Source organism: Carica papaya, chromosome 6, assembly GCF_054855325.1.
Source record: "Carica papaya isolate Zhongbai chromosome 6, ASM5485532v1, whole genome shotgun sequence".
In the NCBI taxonomy this organism is placed as follows: domain Eukaryota; kingdom Viridiplantae; phylum Streptophyta; class Magnoliopsida; order Brassicales; family Caricaceae; genus Carica; species Carica papaya.
Window position 1 is genome coordinate 12227474 of NC_142314.1, and position 27700 is coordinate 12255173.

Genomic DNA, 27700 nt, shown 5'->3' on the forward strand with positions numbered 1-27700 from the left:
ATCGTTTCCTAATGTTACATGGAAACCACTCTTCTCTCTTGGATTTTGCTTTTTCTTTTTCTGGGCGCTGGGGTTTGATGAGAACTTGGAATGGGAGAAAATGGCACAAAAAAATTGACAGAATTGTGAAAGTGGTGATGAATATGCTCATGGCAATCATCAATTATATCGGAGAAAAAAAAAGGACCAACTGCACAAGATTAATTAATCTTTGATATATTACCACAAAATAATTAGAATATTTACAGGTGGCTCTAGTTGCCGTCTCTGCACTTGGATACAAAAATGCCCTCGTGGTCCTTAAAACCTCAAAAAACTTACCATCAAAATATGCAAACTCATATCGCCCAAGTTTAGCCACAGTAGGTAGGCATGACAAGTGCAGCCACAGATCTCTTCCTTATCAAAGTTAACAACCAGCCCTTCCAGACTTTCATCCTATACAAAGCGTGATCAAGTATTTGTGAGGGACTTGAAACAGAACAGGTGAAAATAGAGCAGTATATGGGTCCATAATGAACATTTGATATCTTCCAATGTTAGTCAAGTTACTGCTGAGTCCCCAAAAATAGATATCTGAGATCTTCCACAGTTAGTCGAGATGCTGAGCCCCCACTTTGATCTTCACCAAAAGCAGATGCAACCATTTTCCTTTTCTCTTCCTGAGAAGAGTTAAAATTGATCCTTCGATCAGTCAACGTATGCCTTTTCTAACATTAAAATCATTGCTAAAACTTGAAAAAAGCAAACAAATGGGTAACATAAAGAATGCAACAGTAAAAAGACAGAATTGATTAGTTAGCACCTGAAGAGCTAATATTCTATCTTCTACAGTATCTTTAATTGTCATCCGCGTTACAGTAACTGGGCGAGTCTGCCCAATTCTATGTGCTCGGTCAACAGCCTGATCTTCCGTTGTCGGATTCCACCAGAGATCCAAGAGGATAACATGACAAGCAGCAACCATGTTCAAACCAAGGTTTCCAGCTTTCAGCGACATCAGCATTACAGTAACCTGAAATAAGTGTCACTTGGTTAGATTTATAGAGTGAAGACCAGATACAGGCAGTAAAAGAACTCGATATCTTTAATGTAGATGCTACTCAATTCCTAAATATAATTCTTATGAATTTCTGCCCAAAATGGAAATTAAGAAACAGATTAATGCAGGCTAAAAATGACTGAAAAAATTCTTTTGATTGCTTCCTGATGTAGCTGACCAACCTCGGGATCATTATTGAAATCTTTGACAGCCCTGTCTCTTGCAGGTAGAGTCATTGTTCCGTCGAGCCTCCTGTACTCTATATAATTTTCATTCAATGACATCTCAACTAAGTCCAGCATGCCAGTCCACTGAGAGAAAACTATCGTTTTTATCGGCCCATCAACTGATGGGTTTGAATGCTCTGTTGAATGCTTCGCAGCATTAACATCAGAAGGGCGACTCTCTGTATTTGTCCTTTCAGAAGCAGACATTTGATTGAATTTGGAGGAATCATGTATATCTGAAATCGGACTCTTTGATTTACAATGTGACTGCAGAATCTCAATAACAGCTCTGATTTTAGACGAGCTGCACTCACTATAATGAACCACCGATTTTTCACTAGCCAGAGAATGTGCTGGACTGCAATGTAGATCATCGGCCATACAACTTCTGAGAGTAGCTTTGGAGAAAACATTATCAGTACCAAGCTGCTCTTTGCAACCAGGTGCAGGGCACATGTTATCGTCCCCTGTCAAATATTCTGATACACACTGATAGCAAAAAACATGACCGCACATGGTAACGACAGGGTCTTCAGGAGGATCCTGCACAAGCATAAAATATCAAAAAACTAGGTCATTCATGAGCAGGAAAAATTTGATGACTTTTTAACATAGAAGTACACAGAAATACCCAAACAGACATGCATGTCAGCATGTGCATATATACCGACCAACCAATCCACAGGCCATCTATCCTAGCATAATATTACCAGTTTATTGCCTCTAAAGCAAAGAACCATTCATATCAAGAACTTCCGTGATAACAGATTAAAAATGCAACCAATTCTCGAGTTGCAAACTATGTTGACATTTAACCATTTACCATAAACCAATCAAACAAAGCAGAAGTGACACTATCAGCTGACATGCATCAGCAAACCCCAAAAAGAAAATTAAATAAAGCTTCTACAAGCAAAATCCCGCAAGGAATGAGGATCCACTTTCTTGGAAACTTACATCACATACAAAACAGATTGCATAGGAAGCTTCCAAGCAACTCAACAGATTAACCACCATATCTCTGGGAAGTCTCTTTGCCATGTCTGTAGAAACTTTCTCAACAGAGTCTGAATTGTATCCTTTCACAAGAAGTGGGTGGTCACAAGCTTGACGAAGGCGCAAAAGCATCAAAAGAATATTTGCATAATTTTGGTTTACCGTGCCAGCAGCAGCATAAGCCTGGAAAACACAAACATATATGATAGATTCCTGTTGTTTCATGAGATTATCCAAAATCAGTAATTCATAATTCAAACTTCTTGATATTTTTTTGAAATAAAAAGTATGAATATATTAACAAAGCACCAAGGGGGTGCAACCCATGTACAAAAGTATTACATATTGGTTAGGCAATTAGTTATACACCCAAAATCATCCACCCTATACAAATCATACCCTAAAATTAAAGATCCAAATATATAGAACCATCTATCTCTAATCTTAGTGAAAAACTTGTCGAATATATAATCCACTAGGAAACAATAGAATGTACTAGAAAAATTAAATAAAATCCACCAGAAAATAAAGACATCTTGAAATCCATCACGAAAAGATATTATATACATATATATATTTGAAATAATGTTATTTATTGGAGAATCAAAATAAGTTACACTGAATTTATTTACAAGTCATGGAGCTTGCCTAGTTATACATAGAAAAAAATATCCAATAGAGGAAGGATATATTACTAACTATTACTTACAGATCCAAACAACAAACTTAATAAAAGGTTCAACCAGACCTTGAACCAAAATAACATTCCAACTAACTGTAGGCCCTTCCAACCTAAATTTAGCATTTGTGGATTCCATACCTATACTCTGTACCATGATCTGAACATAAAATATTTTAGGTTATTATGCACCAATTTCTTCTACCCTTTTTTTTCTTTCTCTATCTTTTCATGATCTGTTTCGACTTGATTGGTTCAAATTCTTCCCCTTTGTCCTCACCATTGCTTAAATTCTTCCGAAGTTCTCCCCTCTCTTCCTCATTTATCGCCCTTCTACCTCGATATTTTCCTAAAACAACATTGTCCACTACCTTTTTCTCAGTGATTGCATAATAGTGAGAATGTGTCAATTATTCATCTCCAGCCTTTATTCTTCACATCTACAAGTAGTAATTTGTATTACCTTCAATTTCCAATCTTCCCCACTAAATTGTGTTGGAGGTATTGCTCACCTTGTTCCTTGAACAAAGGGAGAGTGAAAGTACTCTCCTCTCTACCACATGATCACCAAGCAATTTTGTTCTCCTAGATCTCATCAAATTGGGTGTTTATGATCCTTAACTTCTTTACTCTCTCCCATTCATATACTCTCTCCCTTTCTCACCCAAACTAGACACCCTCTAGTTGCTTTCTAGTCCCCATAGCAAATCTAAGAATTTGCATGCTTCATTTTCTTAGCACTATGTTTAGGTGAAGGAAAATAAAGAAAAAGGAAATAAAAGCATGGGATACCACCATCCTTCTTTTGTTGGAATAAAAACTAATAAAGAATTAGAAAAAATTGATTGCGAGAATAGCTCACTTTTCCTTAAAAATATTTCCCATATCTCTAAATTGGGAAAAAATGACGAATTAAAATTTTCTTAAAGATAATGTATCTATTTTATTTTCAAATATCTATTTTCATTTTATTAACAGAAAGGATAAATGAGATATTCTTTAATTAATCATTTCTTTTCTTTTATGCATCTTAATTAAATAAAGAATTAAGATACTCTTTCCCTATACTTTCTCAATATGCAATCTAAACAAAGGAAATTAATTCATTTTTGTTCTTTTAAAAACCTCTCATATCCTTTCTTTTCCTCTTCTTTTCTCCACTAACTTTCATCCAAACATACTGTAAAAGTTACTATTCATGGATTCTACACATTCATAGACTTCTCAAGTCATTTAAGAAGAAAGCCATCTTAAAATCAATTTAAGCATAAACTAGAGTAGGGTTCCGGTAACAAAATGAAGATACCTTGAATTGAGAACGTGAGTCAGCTTCTAGCTGTCTATAGAAAGCTCGCTCCTCAGCTGAGAAGTCCACTTTTGTCAAGCGTATGCTCTTTGGTGGCAACTTAACAATAGGCTGCCCATCAATTTCCGTTCCTATTACCAAAAAAAATCACTATATTAGAACCAACCAGTAACAGAGATTTGCTTTTCAATCCAACATGGAACATACAAGCTAGGGCATGACACGAAAGTGATTAAATATGGACTACAAAGCCAACTTCTCTGAATAAAGTAAAAAATATATAAATAGAAAATTTTTATGCACAGATCAATATCAAAAGAAAGGAAAAAAAAAATTAGCTGCCTAAATAGTCAATCAGTGCTGTGCACATCGCATAAATAATAAAGAGGGTCAGGCACTTTCCATCATTCTTTGAGTCGTCTTCTTGCTAGCATTAGAGTTAGTAAGTGGATTAAGGGATAAGATGATTAAGGCTATTCTTAATAGCATCATTTAGAAGTAAGGACTGTCCTTCATCCATATATCGGACGTCAATGGGGTACTTGTTAATTGAGTTCTGCGTGAATAAGGGAGTAAGATTTATAGCATCTCAAAGTATATATAGGGAATAGGAGGAAGCACAGAGTTTGCATGCCGGTGGGAAATACAGGGGATGGAAAGAATTGGACATTCAGTTGGGCCAAATTTCAGACTGATGAAGTAAGCTGAGATTGGATGATAGCGCAGAAAGGGGAGCAGACAGAGATAAAGGTAACGGGACAGAGAGAGAGCCAAAGGTGCCATCCAACTCTCGGCAGAGAATGAAGAAGTTTCCCCAATTTGGAGGGAGTGCAGATTCCATTTCTCAAAGAGCTAGAATCTGACCTCAAAATATGATGTGGATTAATAATAGGAGGATAATGATGGAGGAAGCAATAAAGGAGGATCAGATTTTATTAGAGAAATATTCTCTTATTATTACAGTTGACCACAATGATTATACGAAAGTTAGGTGGATAACAAGGGGTTTGAAATTTCAAAATATTTCCTTCAAGAATGTTTTTCTCAATAGGCTGCCAAATTACAAAAATAACACAGGCTCAAGTCTCTTTAACAGGTCACTATTCGGCCCAAATTCTCGAGGCAGAACAGATCCCAAAAACAGAGCCATCCATCGGGTAGTCAAGAACTACAAAAAAGGCTTTGTAACAGTCCATAATGAGAGAGCTGGAACAGGCAATCCATCAGGGTTCGTGGCTCATAGGTGGAACAAGGTCAAGAACAAGGCAGGTAAAGATGACATTGCTGAACGATTTACAAAGAAAGGATTTTCGCAAGTGGAATTGACAAGGACAGACATCTGAAATTGATCATTATGTGGCCTGCATCATTAGTAGGAGGTAAAGAAACAAAAGGAATATATTATAGAGACCAAACAGAGTTGGAGAAGGAAAGGGAGAGGTCTGCAGTAGTCGTCTGGCACTAGAGAGAGTAGTGAAATTGGAAACAAATATGCCACTAGGCCAAGAAGGGAAGGCGCGTGATAAATTGGAGCTCAGGGATTAGGAGACAACAAGGCGCAAGAGGAGGATGAGGAGGTAGACTCAATTACTACAGTGTCTTTGCTTGATTTTCTGGAGGTGAAGAGGCTAAAAATTAATTCACGTTTGGGTATCACATATCTGAAAATGTGGAGAAGGCTGAAAGGAAAAAGAGGGAGAAGGAATTTAAAAGGAGTACAAAATATGTTCAAGGATCATATGGAGGGAGAAGAGCAAGCAAAGGCTACAAATGAGCAGCAATTACTTACCGACTATGTGACAAGATGTGGAAAGTTACAAGAGAAAAATCTTGAGCATTTCCACAAGTACATTGGTTGCCCACCAAGTTCTCTTGATAAAAACCCTAACCTATCTAATTACTTTTTTTAAAAAAAATAAAATTATAAAATTATTATTAAAAATTGGCAACAAAAAGGTGTCAACACATTTACAAAGAATTTACGAATCTACCAATATGCCAATAAGGTTAATAAAATCCTCCATTGAGTAAAAAAAATGACTCAAGAATAAAAAAAAATCAAGAGTCTGAAACCATTTATTTTTAATAATGTCAAAATTGATATCTTCATATAACCCCTAAAAAGCTCTTCTATTTCTCTCATTCATGACCGTCTAAAAGATGGTTGGCGGAATGAGATCCACATGTTTCCTTCGTCCGCTAATACCCTTCCACACCCAGATTTCATCTCTAATAGAACATCGTTATCATTCAATTGATACCCAGAAACTATAGTCTAATTACTACCAATCTAATTACCATGACCAAGATTTTGTTTACTCAATGACAGGCAACATGAGAGGTACGAAGCATTCTAGTGATAGAATCCTACCAATTTCACACGAATACAAAAAATTTAGCACTTTTCGGGTCACAAATAACCAAGTGTTGTGAGAAAATGTCATAGTTTTGAAGTTGATTTTGACAAAATCTAATCATGAAAACCCAACCTTCCAAAGTGCTTGGTCTTTAACAAGTCTACCCTAATTGACCTAGTATCCCATATTATTTACATCCCTCTGCATTGACTTTCCTATTCATATGTACATCTTTAGTGACATTTCTATTCTTATCTCCTTGACATTTTCTCTATCAGCTTTACTCAACGTGAATTAGAAAGGTAGATGGTGGTTCACATGTGTTTATGGTTGAAAAGACCCAAAAGCTCTTACTTTTCAGAAGAGTTGTCATATATCTCCAAATTCTCCAATGTGTTGTAATGCATGGGGTGATTTCAACATATATAGGTATCTCTGTTGATAAAAATTTCACGTTAAATAAAATATTATATTAGTTAAAGTTCTAATAATATAATTATATCTTATAATTAGAATCCAACTAGAATAAGGGTAATCATTTTATATATTTTTTAAATGTAAACACAAAATAAAAAATAAAATTAAAAATTTATTTTCTCCAAAAACTTCATAGTATCAGAGCCGAAGGAAAACTATTTTAGGATTTTGAAAAACTCTTAAAATAAACAAAATAGACCAAAGTTGGTACTCAATTACCAAAGAAATCAACCCAACATCACCTAGACGGAATCGCTGCTCAACCCTAGCCAGAACAGCCATAGTTCCGCGCACGTTTGCCACACGCGCCACTGGCAGCAGAGGTGCGTGAGCCACATGCGCTACCGGCTTCATCCCATTCGGTCAAAACAAACGGTGGAATACCGTCAGAAATGCCCGATTGAGACAAATCTGGTTCCTTTCCGCACAGAATCCGACTTGATCGCGATTATCCGGCCTTTTCTTCACGCGGCTGCGCGCGTTCAGAAGATCTGTCGTTCTGCGCCTTCCGCCGCTCCGATCCAGTCTATCCGCATCTAGAGACGGGTCGACTGATCCTCTTGCACACCATGCTGCTCTGGTCGCGTGCTGAGTCACGCTACATTGATCGGACAAAGCCCTCCCTCGCGCCAGTTCGCTTTTCCACGCACGGGACGTCTGGTGTGGCCATTCCACGCGCCATACCACTCCGACTTGGTCCGTCTGCGCTTGAGCAGAGTTGTCTGCGTCCGAGCCGTTGCCATGCCGAGTCGAGCCAAATCTGGTTCCGGTTTTTATGTCCTTTTTTCAATTTTTTTAAGATCCATTTTAACTCCTTAGTGTAGATAAGAGGTCCATTTTTCATTACTGGGTATTTTTTCTTCTTATTTTTAGCACTCTAAGATGACAGAAGCAAAAAAGATATGTTACTAGCTTTGATAACCCCTTCACTACAAATTAGTCCCGTAAAACTTGATGGAACTAATTATCTTACTTGGTCGACATCTTATTTATTATTCATCAAATTTAAAGGATTGCAGAATTACATTATTGGTGAGGTGAAGAAATCAGATATTGGTAATTTAGAATATAATAGATGAGACTCTGAGAGTTTATTTGTAATGTCATGGCTCATAAATTCCATGCAACCTCATATTACTAGAACATTTCTGCTGCTTAACACTGTCAAAAAAATATGGAATGCAGCATCTCTTACATATTCACAAATAAATAATGACGCTCAGATTTATGAACTCCGGATTAAAGTTCATGACACAAAGTATAGAGAGAGAATTATTTTTCAATATTTTTCTGAACTGAATGGATTATGACAGAAGTTAAATTACTACCAAGATTTTCAAGTACAGTGTCCTGCAGATGCAGTCAAATTTCAGAAATTGTTAGAAAAAAAATGAATCTATAATTTTTTAGCTGGTCTGAACACCAAATATAATCAAATACGAGTCCAAGTGCTTGGTAAGTATCCCTTTCCTTCATTAGAATAAATTTATACTTATGATCAACAAGAAGAGAGTAGAAGAAATATCATGTTTCATATTGCACCAGTTGAGAAGGCTGGATTAGTGGCTCAATCTGATCAATCTAGATATATATGAAAGTGTGATTATTGTAACAAGCCAAGACACACTAGGAAAATTTGTTGGAAGTTGCATAGAAGACCAATTATAGATCGGGGAGAAAGAAGAGGAGGAATCACAAGAGCTTAAGCAAATTTTATTAAAGTTAGGGAAACACCTGCTTCACCATCCGTTGGAGCCTTTTCTACAAAACAAATTCAAAATCTGAAATGACTTCGAAGTCAACTTAACTCTCCATCAACTGTTGGTACATCGAATATGGTAAAATCAGATATTGTTCATCTTATTTTCACTCCTATTAATTGGATTAAAAATTTTAAAGTTAACAGACATATGATAGGCTCTTGTACAAAATTTTTAACTTATTCTTCTTGTACTGAAAGGGATAATGTCCGCATAGCAGATGGGTCATACACCCCCGTGTCGGGAACAAGTTCCATTAATTGTACTCCTCCTATTACACTGTCTTCAGTTTTACATGTGTCTAGTTTTTCTGACAATTTTTTATCTATTAGTGTCATAACTAGAGATCTCAATTGTAAAATTAAATTTTTTCTTAATCATTGTATCTTTTAGGATCTTCAACCGGGAAGAGCATTGGCACTGGTAGACTGCAAAATGGCTTATATGTCTTAAATAAACATCTGAACTTAATTGGAAATCAAGCAACCATTGAGAATAAAGAATTTAATATAGAGAAACTACAATGGCACCGACGATTGGGACATCCTTCCTTTTTTGTTTTAGAAAAATTATATCCTAACTTATTTAAAATAACTTTTATAAAGTGTTTATTTTGTTATGCATGCGAACTTACTAAATATAAGAGGAGCTCTTATCATTTAAGTAATAATAGAAGTATTGATCCTTTTATGACTATTCACTCTTATGTGTGGGGACCTATTCAGAATATTTTTCTTTTTGGTTATAGATGATTTATTATTTTTATTGGCTATTGTACTAGATTAATATAGATTTATCTGTTAAAAGCAAAAAGTGATGTATTTTTATGTTTTCAATCTTTCCACAAAATGATATGTACACAGTTTGATGCTAAAATTAAAATTTCATAAACTTACAATGATACAAAATATATGAATAGTGGGTTCCGTGCTTACTTGGAGTCAAATGGGATAATTCATCAGATAAGTTGTGCCTACACCAGTAAACAAAATAGGATTTCTGAAAGAAAAAACAGACAAGTACTATAGGTAGTTCAGAAAAAACAGACAAGTACTATAGGTAGCTCGGTCACTAATGTTCACCATGAATCTACCAAATAATTACTGAGGAGATGCAATTCTCTCAGCTATCTATCTTATTAATAGAATGCCTTTGCGGGTCCTGAATTTTAGAAGTTCTATGGAAGTTTTGCAAGGAAAAAATTTCTACATTGTTCCCACAAAAGTGTTTAGATAGGTGTACTTTGTTCATGCTAAAAATGTGGGTAAACTAGAACCTAAATCTCTTAAGTGTGTATTTGTTGGATATTCTTCCACCCAAAAAGCCTACAAGAATTATCATCCACCATTTAAAAAATATTTTATAACTACAGATGTTACCTTTAGGGAGAATGAGTCTTACTTCAACTCAAACCCAACACTTCTTCAAGGGGAGAGTGAGAAGGAAGAAATAATACCTAATTGGGTAACAATTAAGAGTCATACTCAGGGGAAGAATTTTATTGCAGAAAGTCTTAATCAAGAAGATAATGTTGGACGTCTACATAAACCAGACTTGAAAAGGTATTCAAAAAAAGAGAAGTCCGAAAAAGCCATCATGCAGTCTATCTCAGGTCAAGAATCTTCTCTAGTTCCAGAAGATACTGGTGAGTTCTCTTCCTTTTGTAATTTATCAAACAAACCTATTGCTGTTAGAAAAGAAACGAGAACTTGAACAAAGCACCCTATATTTAACTTTGTTTCCTTGACTTTCTATCTCATTCCTATAGAGTATTTGTCTTGTCTGTTTCCTCTGTGTCTATTCCACATGATTGGAGAGAAACTCTAGGAGATCCCAAGCGGAAGAAATCCATGATTGAAGAAATGAGAGCATTGACAAAGAATGAAACACGAGAACTTGTTTCATCTCCACAGGAAAAAAAGATAATTCGTTGCAAATTGGTGTTCACCGTAAAACACCAAACAGACGGATCGATCGAAAGGTACAACGCTAGATTAGTGGCTAAAAGATTTACTCAGACCTATGAGATTGACTATCAGGAGACATTTGTACCTGTTGTAAAGATAAATACAATTAGCATACTTTTGTCTTGCACAGCTAACCTTGATTGGGATCTACAGCAGTTTGATGTAAAAAATGCATTCCTATATGAAGACTTAGAGGAAGAGGTGTACATGCAAATTCCACCTAAATTTGAAGATGAGAGAATGCAAGAAAAAGTTTGCCAATTAATAAATGCCTTATACGAATTGAAGCAGTTTCTAAGAGTATGGTTTGAACGGTTTAGAAGAGTTATAATCTCTTTTATATATCAACAAAGCAATGCGAATCATACCTTATTTATCAAACATCATGAGGGTAAAATCACTATTCTCATTGTTTATGTGGATGATATTGTAGTGACTGCAGATGACACAAAGGAGATGACTCGATTGAAGGAACTTTTCACTAAAATATTTAGGAAAATTGTAATACTTGTTGGGAATTAAAGTTGTCAGATCTAATAAAGGGATCTTCATTTCTCAAAGAAAGTATATCATATACTTATTAGAAGAGACTGGTATGATGAGTTGCAAGCCGACAGAATCACCTATTAAGAACAACCACAAATTGCAAGCAGGTAATAGTACGTCAGTTAACTTGGGGATATACTAGAAACTAGTGGGAACGCTCATTTAACTCTCACATACCAGACCTGATATAACATATACAGTTAGTCTTGTGAGCCAGTATATGCATGATCCTTGTGAAACTTATTTACATGTTGTCTTTTGCATCTTACGATACCTGAAATCTGCACCAGGAAAAGATTTGTTCTTTTCTAAGAATGATCACCATAAAATAGAAACATTTACAGATACCGATTGGATTGACTCTCTAGATGATAGAAGATCAACTATAGGTTACTGCACACTTGTAAAAGACAACTTAATTACATGGAAAAGTAAGAAAAAAAACATGGTTGCTCACTCCAGTGCTGAGGCACAATATAGAGCAATGACATAAGAAGTATGTGAATTACTATGGTTGCAAAAACTAATGAAGGAGTTAAAACTGCTTAAAGACGGAAAACTACCCATGGTTTGTGACAATAAAGCAACAATAAACATTGCTCATAGTCCAATTCAACATGATAGAACAAAACACATTGAGATTGATCGACACTTCATAAAAGAGAAGGTGGTTAGCCGCTCTCTATACTTATATCATGTATCTTCTAACGACTAGGTAGCTGACATTTTTACTAAAGGATTATGCAACAAATCTCTTTAGAACCTGATTTGTAAGTTGGGCATGAGTGATATCTTTACGCCAACTTAAGGGGGAGTGTTGATAAAGATTTCATGCTAAGTAGAATACTATACTAGTTAAGAGTTCTTATGGTATAATTATATCCTACAATTAAAGTGTAACTAGAATAAAAATAACTACTGTATATATATCTTTTAAATGTAAACATAAGAAATAAACAATAAAATTAAAAGTTTATTTTCTCTAAAAACTTCAATCTCCAAAAGAGATTATGAGGGACATGATCCAAAAAATTAGTGAGGAGCATCAATGATCTTATCCAAGGCCATGAGTTGACAGATATGCACCTAGCAAATGCACAACATACATGGTATGTGGTTAAGAAAGGGACATGTTCATCAAGCATAGAGCGTTCCTAGTCTCTACATCCTGGGAGAATAGATTTTCAAATTTGATACAAGAGATTCTTCGTTATCTTATGTTAGATCATTTTACCATCATGCTTGTATTCCAGCATGTTACGTTGGCTTGATGAAAACGTGTGGCCACAACAACAAAATTTTGCATCGAGAGTGACGGAATGGTGACAAGAATGAGTGATGGAGGGATACAAATTTGTGAAGAAGTTGCAATATATATAGGAGAAATAAAAAACATAGAACAAGGAGGTATAGAACATAGGTCTAAGGAAAGCAAGGACACTGGAAGAGATGAAAGAGTTGAATAGATTGGCTTCTAAGGATGACATTTTGCAAGCACAAGAGAGTAGCTTATCTAAGTTAAAACCTGACTTGAGGAAGTGCTCTTAGTGGACAGGAGTTTGGAGGCTAAAAACAATAATCAAATGAGTTAAGGAAGGAGACGCTGATACAAGATCATATCATAGAATAGCAATGCTGAAAGGAGAAAGAGTAATATTAAGAAGTTGGATCGACAGAATGGGATGCTAGAAAAGGGGAAATAGTACAATAGGGAGAGAGACTACCCAATGCAATCAGCAGTGGTCCGCAGATAAGGAGTTTGGATTATTCATAGAAGTGACTTATTAGAAGTCGATTCTAGTCAGAAAGACCCTTTGAAGGAGTCCAGAGAGCAAGTTTTTCTATGGGTACTGACAAAAGCACTAAGTCGGAGTAGTTTATCTGTAGCCTTTTTCAAACATGTTGGGATATTGTCAAGGTAGAGTTAATAAAGGTATTTAAGGAATTTATTTTGAATGGAGTAATATGTAGATATTTCCAAAAAAAAAAAAAAGAATGGAGTAATATGTAGAAACATGAACTTGACTTCATAACCCTAGTTCCTTAAAACGATAAATCAAAGAAGGTATCGAACCATCATTCTATTAGTCTAGTGACAAGTGTGTACAAGAAAATCACTAAAGTATTATCCTTGAGACTTAGTGATGTTCTAGATGACACAGTGTCACTTAACCAGAGTGTCTTCATGGACAACTTTTGGATGCCTCTCTTGCAACTGTATTGGTTGAACATCCCAAAAATCCTAGGAAAAAGCATTAGTCCTTAAGCTAGAATTTGTGAGGGCTTATATTATTGGAGAAAAAAGGGTTTGCGGAGAGATGGACAAGGTGGATTAAGAGATGTCTATCATCAACCTCTTAGCTACAATTGCCAATAACATGCCACAAGCGTGGTTTGAAACTCTATAGAGATAAGGCAAAAGATTTGTTGTCACCTTTTACGTTTACATTAGTAGTGGATATATTAAGTAGAATAACACGCAAAGAGAGAAGTGGCCCAGGATTCTATTGTGGGGAATGATAGAATAGAGGCGTTCTATCTGCAATTTGCGGATGATACAATCTTATTCATAGCACATAATAGTAGTTTGATTTCAAATGCGCTTACACTTGTTCAAGTGTTTGAGCATATCCCAAGATATATGTATCAACTTAGCAAAGAGTTGGTTGGTAAGAACTAACATGACTGGAAATATGCTGACGGATCTAGCACAGATAATAGGATGCACTAGACTCACATGGCTAATTATTTACTTAGAGGTTTAGTTGGGTGGTAATCCTAGGAGGCAATCATTTTGGGACAGAATTGTTAGTAACGTTTCTGAAAGACAAGAATGTCCAAAAGGGGGAATTTGTTTTCTCTGGGGGGAAGAGTCGGGTTAATATAAGCATGTCTATCTAGCATACCACTTTGTTATTAATTTTTGTTTTAATCGTTAAATGAAAAATTTGAAGGAGAAAATTAAAAATTAGATTTATTCACAGCACTTAGCCTTTCAATTATGTTTCTTTCTTACTTTTCCTTCGCTTCTTTGGGTTCACTTTCTTCTTTTATTTACTGAGAAGGATGTCTTATTCTCCTTTTCTGTAATTCATTCACTCAATTTCAATAAAGTCTCCTTTTATCCGGAAAAAAAGAAAAGATCAATTGGGTGGCAGAAAGTACAGAAGGGGTGTATGAGGAGGTTTTACGGGCAGAGCCAAGGGAGAGAAATAGGGATCATTTGGTAAATTAGGAGATTGTTGTTGGTCAAAGAAAAATGGTGGCTTGGGAATTGGGAACCTTGTAGCAAAAAAGTTCCTTTACATTGGCTAAATGACACTGGCATTTTTTGTAGGAATTCTTAAATATGAGACTATAGGGGCGCATTCAATCGTCAAAAAAGAGGATGTGATTAAGTATCGAGGAGTCAAAAAAATTAAGACAAAATACCAAATGAAAGTAGATCGCTTTTTTTTCATTCCTGAGGAAGTGCATAGTTTACCCGAATCTTCTTCCATAATAGTACGGAACAATAGTATCATTGAAGTAGATACATGGATCACTTTAAAGATAAGAAGCCAAGTAGGCGGATTGGTCCGAATGGAAAGAAAAAAAAAATATTGAACTTCAAATCTTTTTTGAAGATATTTATTTTCCGGGAAAAACAGATAAGATATCAGGACACAGTGGCATCTTGATACCGCCAGGAAGGGAAAAAACAAACTCTAAGGAATCAAAAAAATGGAAAAATTAGATCTATGTCCAACGGATCACACCTACCAAGAAAAAGTATTTTGTTTTGGTGCGATCCGTAACCACATATGAGATAGAAGACGGTATAAATTTAGCGACACTCTTCCCACAAGACCTATTTCGGGAAAAGGATAATATATGCAACTTCGAGTTGTCAATTATATCCTTTATGGAAATGGCAAACCGGTTTGGGGAATTTTTGACACAAGTATTCAATTGGTTCGAACTTGTTTAGTCTTGAATTGGGACCAAGACAACAAAAGTTCTTCCGTCGAAGAGGTCTATACTTTCTTTGGAAGTGAGTACAAATAGTCTGATTCGAGATTTCCTAAGAATCGACTTAGTGAAATCCCAATCCCATATTTCATATATCAGAAAAGGAATGATCCATCTGGTTCAGGATTGATCTCTGATAATGGGTCAGATCGCATCAATTTGTTTTATTACAAGGAAAGGATTCAACAATCACTTAGCAAAAATCACGGAACTATTCGTACGTTGTTGACTAGAAATAAGGAATGCCAATCGTTGATAATTTTGTCATCATCTAATTGTTTTCAAATGGGTCCATTCAATCATGTAAAATCTCACAATGTAATAAAACAATCAATTAAAAAGGATCATCTAATTCCAATTAGAAATTCGTTGGGCCCTGTAGGAACAATAATTCAAATTGCAAATTTTTATTCAATTTACCATTTAATAACTCATAATCAGATCTCCGTAACGAAATATTTTCAACTTGACAATTTAAACCAGATTTATGAAGTAATTAAGTATTACTTAATGGATGAAACCAGGAGAGTTTATAATCCCGATCCATGTCGTAACATCATTTTGAATCCATTCAATTTGAATTGGTATTTTCTCTATCAAAATTATCATTATTATTATTGTGAAGAAACATCCACAATAATTAGTCTTGAGCAATTTATTTGTGAAAATGTATGTCTAGCCAAAAATGGACCGCACCTAAAATCGGGTTAAATTTTAATTGTTCAAGTTGACTCTGTAGTAATAAGATCAGCTAAGCCTTATTTGGCTACTCTAGGAGTAACTGTTCATTGGCATTATGGAAAAATCCTTTACGAATGAGATACATTAGTTACATTTATATATGAAAAATCGAGATCTGGTGATATAACACAAGGTCTTCCAAAAATGGAACAAGTGCTAGAAATGCGTTCGATTGATTCAATATCTCTAAACCTAGAAAAGAGAGTTGAGAGTTGGAACAAATGTATAACAAGAATTCTTGGAATTCCTTGGAATTCTTGATTGGTGCTGAGCTAACTATAGTCCAAAGTCGTATCTCTTTGGTTAATAAGATCCAAAAGGTTTATCGATCCCAGGGGGTGCAGATCCATAATAGGCATATGGAAATTATTGTGCGTCAAATAACATCAAAAGTGTTGGTTTCAAAAGAGGGAATGTCTAATGTTTTTTTACCTGGAGAACTAATTGGATTGTTACGAGCAGAACGAATGGGGCGTGCTTTAGAAGAAGTGATCTGTTATCGAGCCATCTTATTAGGAATAACAAGAGCATCTCTGAATACTCAAAGTTTTATATTTGAAGCAAATTTTCAAGAAGCTGCTCGAGTTTTAGCAAAAGCTGCTCTCCGGGGTCGTATCGATTGGTTGAAAGGCTTGAAAGAGAACGTTGTTCTAGGGGAGATGATTCCCGCGGGTACAGGATTCAAAGGATTAGTCCACTGTTCAAGACAACATACCAGCATTATTTTGGAAACAAAAAAAAAAAAAGAATTTATATTTATTCGAGGGGGAAATGAGAGATATTTTCTTCCATCACAGAAAATCATTTGACTCTTGCATTTCAAAAAATTTACATAATACATCCAAACGATCTTTTATAAGATTAAATGATTCCTAAAAGCGAATTCATCGTTTTAATTTAACTATTTCTTGTTTACTGTAGTCATTTGATTTGTTAATTTATTAAAAGCGATAAAGATAATAACGAATAGAAAGTAACGAATAGAAAGTAATGGCTTGGGTCGTATATAAACGGCCAATCTCCGGTAGAAGAGAAGGTTCCATCGGAACAATTATTTATTTCAAGGTACCTCGTCTCTCTTTTTTCAAAGGAAGTGTGAGGAGAAATGGCAAAAAGATATTGGAACATCAATTTGGAAGAGATGATGGAAGCAGGAGTTCATTTTGGTCATGGTACTAGAAAATGGAATCCTAAAATGACACCTTATATCTCCGCAAAGCGTAAAGGTATTCATATTACAAATCTGACTAGAACTGCTCGTTTTTTATCAGAAGCTTGTGATTTAGTGTTTGATGCAGCAAGTAGGGGAAAACAATTCTTAATTGTTGGGACCAAAAATAAAGCAGTTGATTCAGTGGCGCGGGCTGCAATAAGGGCTCGGTGTCATTATGTTAATAAAAAATGGCTTGGTGGTATGTTAACAAATTGGTCCACTACAAAAACAAGACTCCATAAGTTTAGATATGGGACTATAGGGGCACATTCAATCGTCAAAAAAGAGGATGTGATTGAGTATCGAGGAATCAAAAAAATTAAGACAAAATATCAAATGAAAGTAGATTGTGCAAGATCGGTAGCAATGTTGTAGCATTAAGCTCATTAACTCATAAAATACACAAAAAATCTTATTCCATGTCGAACATATTTCCTATCTTTATTCGTTTAAAATTGGGAGATAGCTCAAGAGCCTTTTCTGGAAGGATCATTTAATTGGCAAGCTAACCAATTTCCTTACTTTGACAATCTCATCAAGAGATAAAGCACCCATGGCAGTTTTTGTCTCCAACTTCATTCCTCATTAATCAACACCAAATCTAGCTCATCATTTAGCTCTAAATAATTTGAACTTTGACACGTTAAGGGGACCAAGATAGATCATTCTTGACTCGGGAATTCACAGGAGAGGAGATCTATGAGGGGCTCGTAAAATGTAGAGGGGATAAAGCCCCATCTGGACAATTTCAATATAAGTTTTTTCCATCATAAATAAGGAATCATGAAAGAGGATCCACCAGCTCTGTTTAAGGAATTTATAGCTCAAGTTCTTTTATTAAAGGCCTAACTTCAAGCCCTCTGGTCATAATTCCAAAAGTTGAAGGTGCCTCAGATGTTAAAGATGCCAGACCAATTAGTTTGGTTGGGGGGGTATGAGATAAAAGCAGAAGTATTGGCGAAGAGAATGAATGTATGGGCGAGGAAAGTGATAGACGACTGTTAGCACATATTTGTGGGGGGTAAACAAATCCTAGATGCGGTCTTAATTGCTGACGAGATTGTTGACAGTCTCTTGAACAATGTGGAGAAACGGGCTTCGTCCAATTTGATATGGGAAAGTTGATAATCTCTTTTACATGCTGAATAGATTAGATTCTGAAGATAAATGGTGCAATTGGATAAAGGCATGTATTACCTTGATGATTTTCACAGTTATGATTCATGGTTGACCTTTCAGTTTCTTTACACCCTCAAGACATTTGAGGCAAGGAGACCTTCTTTCTCCTATGTTATTTATTATGATGACAGAGGCTCTAAACAAACTCCTACTAAGAGCCAGAGATGTGCAGTGTTAAGGGGCTTGTTGATATGGGAGAGAAAGGGGAAAGTGGAGATTACCCATCTATTTTTTGCAGATGACATCTTATTATTCTATTACCCAGAGGACGTGGCATCGCATAATATAAGGTGTATATTGCTTTGCTTTGAGGTAGAGTCGAGGCTCAGGATAAATTTGGAAAAGTCAGAACTTGTGATTATCGAGAATAATAGGGAAGCAAGCCAAAAGGCATATATTTGCAGTAGAGAACATGAACCTTCCAATAAAGTACCTGGGGCTACCATTTGTAGCAAAATTCAAGGAGATTTCAACATGGACCCTGTAATGAGTATATTTGAATCAAGATTGGCCAACTAAAAGAGGGATTTGCTATCTAAATGAGGGAGGGTTGACGCTCACAAAGAGCACATTAGTCAGCATCAATACTGTCTTTGTCCACTATTCCCTTCAGTTTGGTAAAGAGATAGAAGAAGATGCAGTACAATTTCCTGTGGGGTGACAGTATGAAGAGAAGAAGATATCATTTAAGTGGTATGGCGACAAGGTGAGACAACTTTTGCAAAGAAAAGGATTGGGATTGAGGTATTTGGATGGGCTTAATAGAACTCTTAATGGGAAGTGACTATCGTGGTTTAGGAGGGAGCAGGCAAGTTGTCTTGGAGGAGCGTGATTGAGGTGAAACATGGGGTGGATGAACTAAGATGGTTCTCTAATTTTCCTAAGGGCTCTCATGGGGTGGGATTGTGAAAGAAAAATAAATATAGTGTTACTCGTAGCTCCGTCAAGGAGTTAGTACAAAATTGTTGCTAATACAACCACATAATTAGTATTGATTTAATCCCTAAGAATTTCCAATTTTATGGTGTGTAATATTGGTGCTCTTAAACTGATAACAATCCTATTTTCCATGCTTCCACTGAGCATATTAAGTTTGATTATCACTTTAGACGACAGCATAACGAAAAAATTGTGAACTCCTCCAATGAGCAAATCGGTGATATTTTAACTAAGCTTTTGTCTCTACGTCAATTTGATCATTTGTGTGACAAGCTTCAATTTCACAAGGTTCCTCCATTAGCTTTCCCGAGGAATACCCCAATCAAATTTCATAATTATCTCCTTCCTGAACTAAGCGAAGGTGTGTGCTTTATAGTCATAGTAGAACCCTTTCTCAAAAATTCTTTGTGCCGAAGTAGTCACGCCTAAAGTCTTGTTCATGTAGGACTCTGCTGCTTCTCTTGCGTGTGTAAAATTTACTTGTGTTCAACTAGGAGGGTCTTGGCTCTACCAATGATTCTATCTATTAAGTCTTAATGGCCTACACAACACCCAACTCTTTTTTCTACTTAATCATAATAGCGTTATTTGATCTGTTTTCAACAATTTGTATTACACTAAGTGTACAAAACTTATTTGTATATTTACAAATCTGAACATTGATAATCTACAAAGAAAATACTTTTCCTAATATAAGTTTTGTTCACTCCTTATACCATGCAAAGGATAGAGCAAAACTTGGCTATCACTCTCACAATTGTAGAAATACATCAAAAAAATGCCAAGAGAAGTGCTTTCAGGGTTCTCTGGATTTGAAATTATCATTTCCATTCAAACAAGCATTCCGGATGAAAGCCATTACCTAAGAGAGAACTTCCATCTTCCAAAAGGTATGAAACAAAGCATTGATATGATTACTAGAACTCCAGGTAAGAAACTTGAATATGAAGTTACAAGTCTAAACACCTGAAGACTCTAGGCACCAAATTCAGCAATCATGATTAGGGGCAGAACAAAAGCCATGAAGTAAGGAAACCAGAGAGGTCAACTCTATCAATTTCAATCGGTCAGGTAATGCAAGAAAAAGAAATACCATCCACCTGGCCATCAAGACAGTTCAAAAGATCAGAAGGGGCAAAATGGCTAGGTGAAGTCAATAAAGGCAAGGAAAGTAGAGAGAGAAAGGTCTCCCAACCAATGGATCCCTAAAAGAAGAGAAGTCAAGAACCGTCACCAACATTGAAACAAATATAAGAAAAATGAACTTCCAGAGGCTTGTAGGAGTGATATTAGAAGTTTTAGTATCCTAGCTGTTCAGAAGTAGCTCAAACTTTCCCTTCCCCATCCTGTACCACAAAGAAGAAGATTCCAAAGTAAGCACTATAGCCATTTAGCCACCAAAAATGAGATTCTTGGTCACAAGATTCCCTATGCTAATGCCTCCATCCTTTATGGACTTACAAGACATCCTAGCTAACCAAGTGATCTTTTAGATTTTCATCCACCCCATACCAAACATCTCATAATTTTCTATCTTCTGCCAGCTATGCCAACTGGAATCCTAAAAACAGAGATAAAAAGTATATAGAGAGAGAAAGGGATACTCTGTTTTTTTTAAAGAAAAGTACAGAAATGTATTTACATATCGATAAATGTATTTACAATAGAAGAAAAATCAATATTACTATTAAAATTATGCTCTAGTATGGTAGAGGCAAAATAGTGAAACCAATTGTCTTTTAAAGTGTTGAAATCTAATTCTTTTCTGTCAAAACAACACTTATTTCTTTCCTTCCAAATGACCCTAAATATTGTGAGGGGGATGAGTTTAAAAAGCTTATTTCTTTTGTTAAAACGTTCCCAAGCGAGTAGTTTCCCCGAGACGGTGTTTGCCATGACCCAAGATAGCCCCAATAGGCCAATAACCATCATCCAAAGTTTGTGAGAGATTGTGCACCGAAGAAGAAGATGATTACATGATTCTGGTCCCCTTTTACAGAGGTAGCATCTGTTTGCAATGGGCATTCCTTTTCATAAGATTATCCAGGGTGAGAATTTTTTCTTTAGCAGCTTCTCATGCGGAAAAAGAAATTCTGGGTGGGGCTTCCGATTTTCAAATGATTTTAGCTGGGAATTTCATTTGGTTACTGTTACTCCGGCCATCTAGGAAGTCGTAAAATGAGCTGACAATAAATTTGCCACTGTTTTTGTGTTTCCAGCGCAGCTTGTCATCATGATTTTTAATATGAATATGCGACAAATAGAGAAGTAAGGCTTCATATTCTTCAATTCCCCAATCTTGAAGGTTCCTCATTACAGTAATGTTCCAAGAAAGGGATACTCTAAAGGCAAGCCTGAAAGAGACCCCTAAGCCTTAAAGAAAAGAAAGAACTTTCTAACTCTCAAGACACAGTATCCTAAAAAGGGATATATCAGGGCGCCGAGGCACCTCAAGATAGGTAATAAGCCAATCGTCAACAGAGCACCCAACTGAGTTGGGTAGACCATGAATGACACAATTCTGAACATAATACTGGCCAGACCACTATTGCCCAAATTAGTACACAAACCAAAAATAATCAGAAACACATGTAAAAGGGTTATAACAACAAGGAAGATATTTCCATGTTAAGGCATAAAAAGAAAAGTATCATCCCTCAAACTATAAATGGGAGACTCCACAGCCCCCTTTTCCACAAGCAAACCCTCATTAAGTGCCTCTCAACACCCCTGGAAAGCATACGGTTAATTTATTAATTAGTATAATAATGTTACTTGTTACTTCTATATTACTATTGGTAATTTATACTAATATCAACTAACTTCAGTTAATTATATAATCTATGCATAGCACTGCTAGAAATCTAGTTGAAATAGAAAAAGAATATGCTCTTCCCAAGAAAGGAAATATGTTTTTTTTTTTATTTCAAAAAAAAAAAAGAAAGGAAAAATGTTTTTGGGCATCTCCACAAAGGTGGGAGAGCAATAGACAAAACAAAGCTGCCTCCAGAAATAGATGGATGAAACCTAATTAAAATTAATACAGCAGTAGAAGTGTGGTAGGGCACATCTTTTTTTAGCACAGAAAATTATTATTTTATTCATTATAATCTCATGAAATGCATACTATCTCATTGAGAAGAAAGAAATGTAAAAAATAATAATATGGACAGGTCTCGACCATATACAAAATTATGTATCTATGGACACATTAGTATTGCTTCGAGATACAAAAAGTAGATTTTCTGGTCTATAAGTGCATTAGGACACATCAAATAATATAACTTAAAACATGCATAACATATATGACTTCATTTCATCCAACAACTCAAGGCAAGAGAACCAAAACATTTACCTTTTGTACGACGCAGCATTATAGCCCTCAGTACGGCTTGAAGCTTCTTGTAACCCTGGACAGAGTTTCTGGAAATCGGGACTTTTATTGTATTGTAAAATGATTTGTACACAGCATACGGGTCATATCTTAGAAATCTGAAATAGCTGTACAGATCATCAATTGCATTTTGTATAGGAGTTCCAGACAAACACCACCTTCTTTTGGCTCGAAGTGTGCAGCAAGCTCTAGCCACTTGAGTTCGATGGTTTTTTATTGTTTGAGCTTCATCTAATATAACCCTAGACCAACCTACCCTGGCCAGTGGACCACAATCGTAATCAAAAGAGGAATTCTCAATTCCTTTCCTACCCCTTTTACCTTTCTTAGTAGCATTGGATGTCTTTTTCCTCTTCTTATTAACTGAAATTTCAGCAGATAAACCATACTTTTCCCCGTTTCTTTCATCAGCTTCGTCCTCATCAACAAGAGGTTGCTTTGGAACTTCATTAGTTACAATCGAATAAGTCGTCAAAACCACATCATGTTTTGCCAATTCATCAGGATCCTTTGTCCTACTGCCTCCATGATAGACCAGAACAGAAAGTCTAGATTCGTCAGCAACTTTATCACACAACTCCCTGGCCCACTGACGAAGAACACTTGCCGGACACACAACCAACGTACCAGCTGCTGGCCTCCGCCTGCTAAATGCCTTTGAAGAAGTACTAACCTCTGGAACTGTTTTAACATCATCAGATTCTCCATCTTGCTTCTCTTTATCCAAAATCGTGCTGCCATTTTCATCGTCATCATCCAAATTCAGTGCTTCGGTTTTGCGATCACACTGTTCCTCCAACCTTGATTTTGACTCCAATGACTTCTGAACTAGTATAAGGGCGATCATCGAGACAGTTTTACCAAGGCCCTGTGAGATAAAAGGCTAATGAATCTAGAAAGACAAGTCAAATTAAATCCCAGGACACATCAAGCATGAAGATTCTTAAAGAATAACCTGATCATCTGCTAATATTCCACCCAAACAGTGAACACATTTTGTTTCCTTCTGCAGCATCCATGCCAATGCAATTTTCTGCAAAGTAAAATGATTTGAACAAAGCTGTTCAATTCACACAAATGAAACAATAGAAAATGACAGACAGTAGACCTGATGCCGTAATAGAGGAACAGACAAAAGACCATCAGGTGGAGTAACTTCAATCTTGGGTTGGTTGAGACCCTGCGAGAAATAGAATCCATCAAATAAACTTTTTAAGCACTTAAAACACCAACTAATTCATCCCAAACTTAACATGCAGGCCAGTTGTAATCTGCTAGCACCAGAATTATAAAATAACAAAAGAAAAGGGGGAGGAACTCCCTTCACTACATTGTAAGCTGACTTAGGTATAAGGTTACATTCATGTCATTCATTTCTCTCCTCCTATAATTCTAAATTAGTAATCAAAATTTCTAAATGCAGGCGGCATCCCCTTGATGCTTTGCATATCTTACTAGACAAAAAGATAGAGCTGAGAAAATTTATATTTTAGATGCCATCTAAAAAATTTAAGGAAAAAAAAAATCATCCATGTCACAACAGGTCCAACATGGAGAAAAACTTATCCAGCAACATGCTAAGAAAGATCCTGATTATTGAAGAACCATTGAGAGCTCCGAAGAGCAATCGATTAGACAATTACTCAACCCATGTCAATTCACTGCATTCTAAATTCGGAAACATGGTATTCTAAAAACTAGACTAGACATTACTATTAAACAATCAAGACTATCGACTAAATATACTTCATATAATCATATGAAATTGCCTAATTACCATCTGATGATAAATAATCTTCAGATTGCCGCGTCCTTATAGCACATAGCCCAAGAACTATTCTGCACCAATGCAGATAAATTGTTCTCTTCAAATATAATCTAGTGATGTCTTCCTCATGTATTACAACCAAAAACAACTGTTTTTTAGGAAAAAAAAAGTTAAGGTGTATATTAGTTTCATGGTTATGTAGTAACAGACTACTGCTATTATACTTCAATTCCCCTCACCAACCTCCTCCTAAACAAAGGAAGGTTTCATCCAGTAGAATGAACTGAAAGAAGGCAACCTTAATTATTTGTTTCAAACAAATTTAGAATTCCATCTGAAATAATTAAAGTAAGCTTTTATTTAAAACTAGGAGGTCTTCTATCTTCGAATATAAACTATAGTAGCTTTCTCCTCATTTTTCCTGCTTTATATAACAAATAAGTGCCATTACATAACATATCATGTAAACACAAGCATTACATATAATACACATAAAAAAGTATATTCCAAAGAAACTTATTTTTTAGTAAAAAGATAAAGAATAACTTAAATGATGATACAAGGTGGTAAACATTGATTCTGTCCATTAACATGTCCAATTCACCAGCAAAGGATAGACCTCTTTTATTCACTGGCAAATCCAATTCCATAGCCATTCGAGCTTCACCACTTTATAAATATCTTGACTGCCAATAAGTATCGTATAATACTTGAGATACCACAGAGAGTACTCATATGCTACCCAGTTCAAAAGGAAGGAGGAAAGTGCAATAATGCATCAAGCACCAATATGTTACTGCGGATTGATTTTTTTTTATAGAATTTATAAAAAGAGAAGATGATCCAAAGTAATACCTCCAGTGCTGCTTGATAAATCAGTCTCTCATCATTCCCAGAAATTCTTTCTTCGCCTGCCGCATATCGATTCATGGAATCACCTGAGCCAACAATTTGCGCAGATGAGGCAGAGGCCCCATGCACCAAGGACGGAGGTAGGATCCTACTCCTATTGTTTTCATACATCATGATGTCGTCATTATTATTCCAGCTGTAATGATCTTTCATATAGCCCTTGAAATTGCCTGAAGCTAGCCCATGGGAGTGGTGAGGGTTACCATGTGTATCATGGACCCAACTACTTTCAGTTGAACTTATCCCAGCTGAATGATAAGGACTTTCATGGGTATCACGAATCTCACTGCTGCTTCCCTTGCCCACCGAATTGTTCACTTTAGGACCTGGAATATGGGAGTGAAGAGATGCCGGAAGGGTCCTCTTCAAAGCCTGCTGAGATGAAAGTTTCTCATAATCTGCACCTGAAACATTAGCAATTCGGGAATTAACAGACCAAGGCTGATCCAAATTCCCATTCTTAGAAAAATACTTAGGGTCTTCCCAGGAATGCTGATTTAATGCTCCTCTATCGCCATTAGGAGAAGAATGCAACTGCTGTTTCATTTGTGAATGGTTATTTACATTTGAAGAGCTTCCATTAGAAGCATATACTCCTTTAGGAGAAGGGGCCCTCCAAGAAGGAGCACCATTACCTGCAATTTCATAACCCAGATCCATGATTAGCAGTAAATCTAGTTTCTAATACACCTAAAAAGTCCTTGACAATTTGAAAGTAAGTCCAACCTGCACCTGAATTTGTTTTACTCCCACTTGCCCATGCAGGGAGAATCCCAGAAACACCTTCCCTGGGAATAGACTCTTCTATCTCAAGATCACTATCAGATGAACTAATGTCTATAGGATCCATCCAACGTAAATGGTGATTTTCACTTCCTTCAACTGAATCAGATGGAGAATTCCTTATAAATGAGCCTAACTGCAATGTAATAGCCTGATCAACACTCCGAGAAGCAGCAATATGACCAGAGTAACACCAGTTCTAACAGAGCATTACACACAACTACAAGTATATCTCACTTACCAGGTTCGTGCAATGTCTTAAAATTAAGCTGAAAATCCATCCACGTGAATAAGACCATGACTTTGTAGCTGAGTCAACAAAATCACATAGATCATCTTGATTTTCATGCATCTAATTTAGCCGCATCCAACTTTGGAAAATTGCATTAACCACAAACATCTCTATCCAAATGCTTCACCACATGATTAGAATTTACAACTGAAGTCAGATTTATTCCCATTTCCACATAAAACTGTACCTTGAATGGAAAAATAGAGAGAAACAAAAAGGGGCAGTTAAGATGCTTGTTAAAAGGGAGCCATTACACGGTCAGAAAATTTTCATATATTTTTACGTTTAGTACAATCACTCTTCAGGTTTAGAACCGATCGTTAATCACTGCAATTTAACCCTCCAAATGAAGAGAAAACCATTAACTAGAAATGCAGTAAACAACAACAGACAATTTCATATATTCAAGGAGAGACACTCCAACTATCTCTCAACTTAAGCAGTCGCCCGAATCAAAATGCGTAATTTTCATACTCAACTATTAAGTGGGCAAAATTAAGTAAACAATAAGGCCCATTACGAAACCCAAATAATCATTTGCAATAGAAAATCTCAAATTTTCAAATACTAAAATATGAGCCAAACAAAATTTTTATCTAAAAACAATAAAGAAAGAGAAAAAAAAAAAACACCTAAGAGGCGATTAATTTAGCACAACAAAGCAGAGAAAATCACTGAAAGAAATATCCAGTGTTGAAGAATACTCTTCAATAACAGGAGTTCAACGTAAAGTAAATTCAAAATCTATGGACTAACATACGTGTATTTGAAGAAAAAGTAATCAAAAACCTTTAGTTATTTGGGCAAGGGAAGGAGATAAAATTGGGGCGAGGTTGAATCCCGACAATTGAGAGAGAAAAGAAATCCCAACCGATGAGAGAAGGATCGTCAATGCGTTATGCTGCTACTGTTCATAGGGCTTGCAGGGGAGAAGTCGGAGAAAGAAAAAAGTGATTAACAAACAGCGACTTACCTGGTGCAGCCGCCTGTAGGGAGAGGGAGGAGGAGAGTAAGACGCTTAACGGTGACGTTTTGAACAAGGAGGAGATCTTTTAAATATCCAATTAGCATAAATCAAATTTATTGACTTTAATCCTAGTAATATATTGAT

At 36.0% G+C, this 27700-nt stretch overlaps 1 protein-coding gene across 7 annotated transcripts; it reads right to left on the reverse strand.

The window, feature by feature from the left end:
* Positions 1 to 200: 200 nt before the first annotated feature.
* Positions 201 to 27700, reverse strand: LOC110806414 (helicase-like transcription factor CHR28). 7 transcript variants are annotated; one of them, XM_088206380.1, is made up of 12 exons: positions 27563 to 27700; positions 26539 to 26776; positions 26241 to 26433; positions 25458 to 26149; positions 23943 to 24014; positions 23790 to 23867; positions 22796 to 23702; positions 4251 to 4381; positions 2227 to 2478; positions 1225 to 1812; positions 806 to 1015; positions 201 to 662 (listed from the first exon to the last, which is right to left on the reverse strand). In XM_088206380.1, the coding sequence occupies exons 2-12, from the start codon at positions 26647 to 26649 to the stop codon at positions 549 to 551; spliced, it is 3348 nt and encodes a 1115-aa protein (XP_088062506.1). In that variant the 5' UTR covers positions 26650 to 26776; positions 27563 to 27700; the 3' UTR covers positions 201 to 548. The 7 variants fall into 7 exon arrangements, with proteins under 7 accessions (XP_088062506.1, XP_088062507.1, XP_088062508.1 ...); XM_088206381.1 differs by having other exon boundaries at positions 26539 to 26770; positions 27563 to 27672; XM_088206382.1 differs by having other exon boundaries at positions 26539 to 26710; positions 27379 to 27645.

Bases quoted from the DNA above. Each gene is read 5' to 3' on its own strand.
- LOC110806414 (XM_088206380.1), bottom strand. From the start codon at position 26,649: ATGCATGAAAATCAAGATGATCTATGTGATTTTGTTGACTCAGCTACA. The intron at 24,015-25,457 runs GTATTACTTTGG...TATTTCTCGCAG, and splicing joins TTTATCAAGCAGCACTGGAG to GGTCTCAACCAACCCAAGAT. The intron at 1,813-2,226 runs GTAAGTTTCCAA...ATGCTTGTGCAG, and splicing joins CAATCTGTTTTGTATGTGAT to GATCCTCCTGAAGACCCTGT.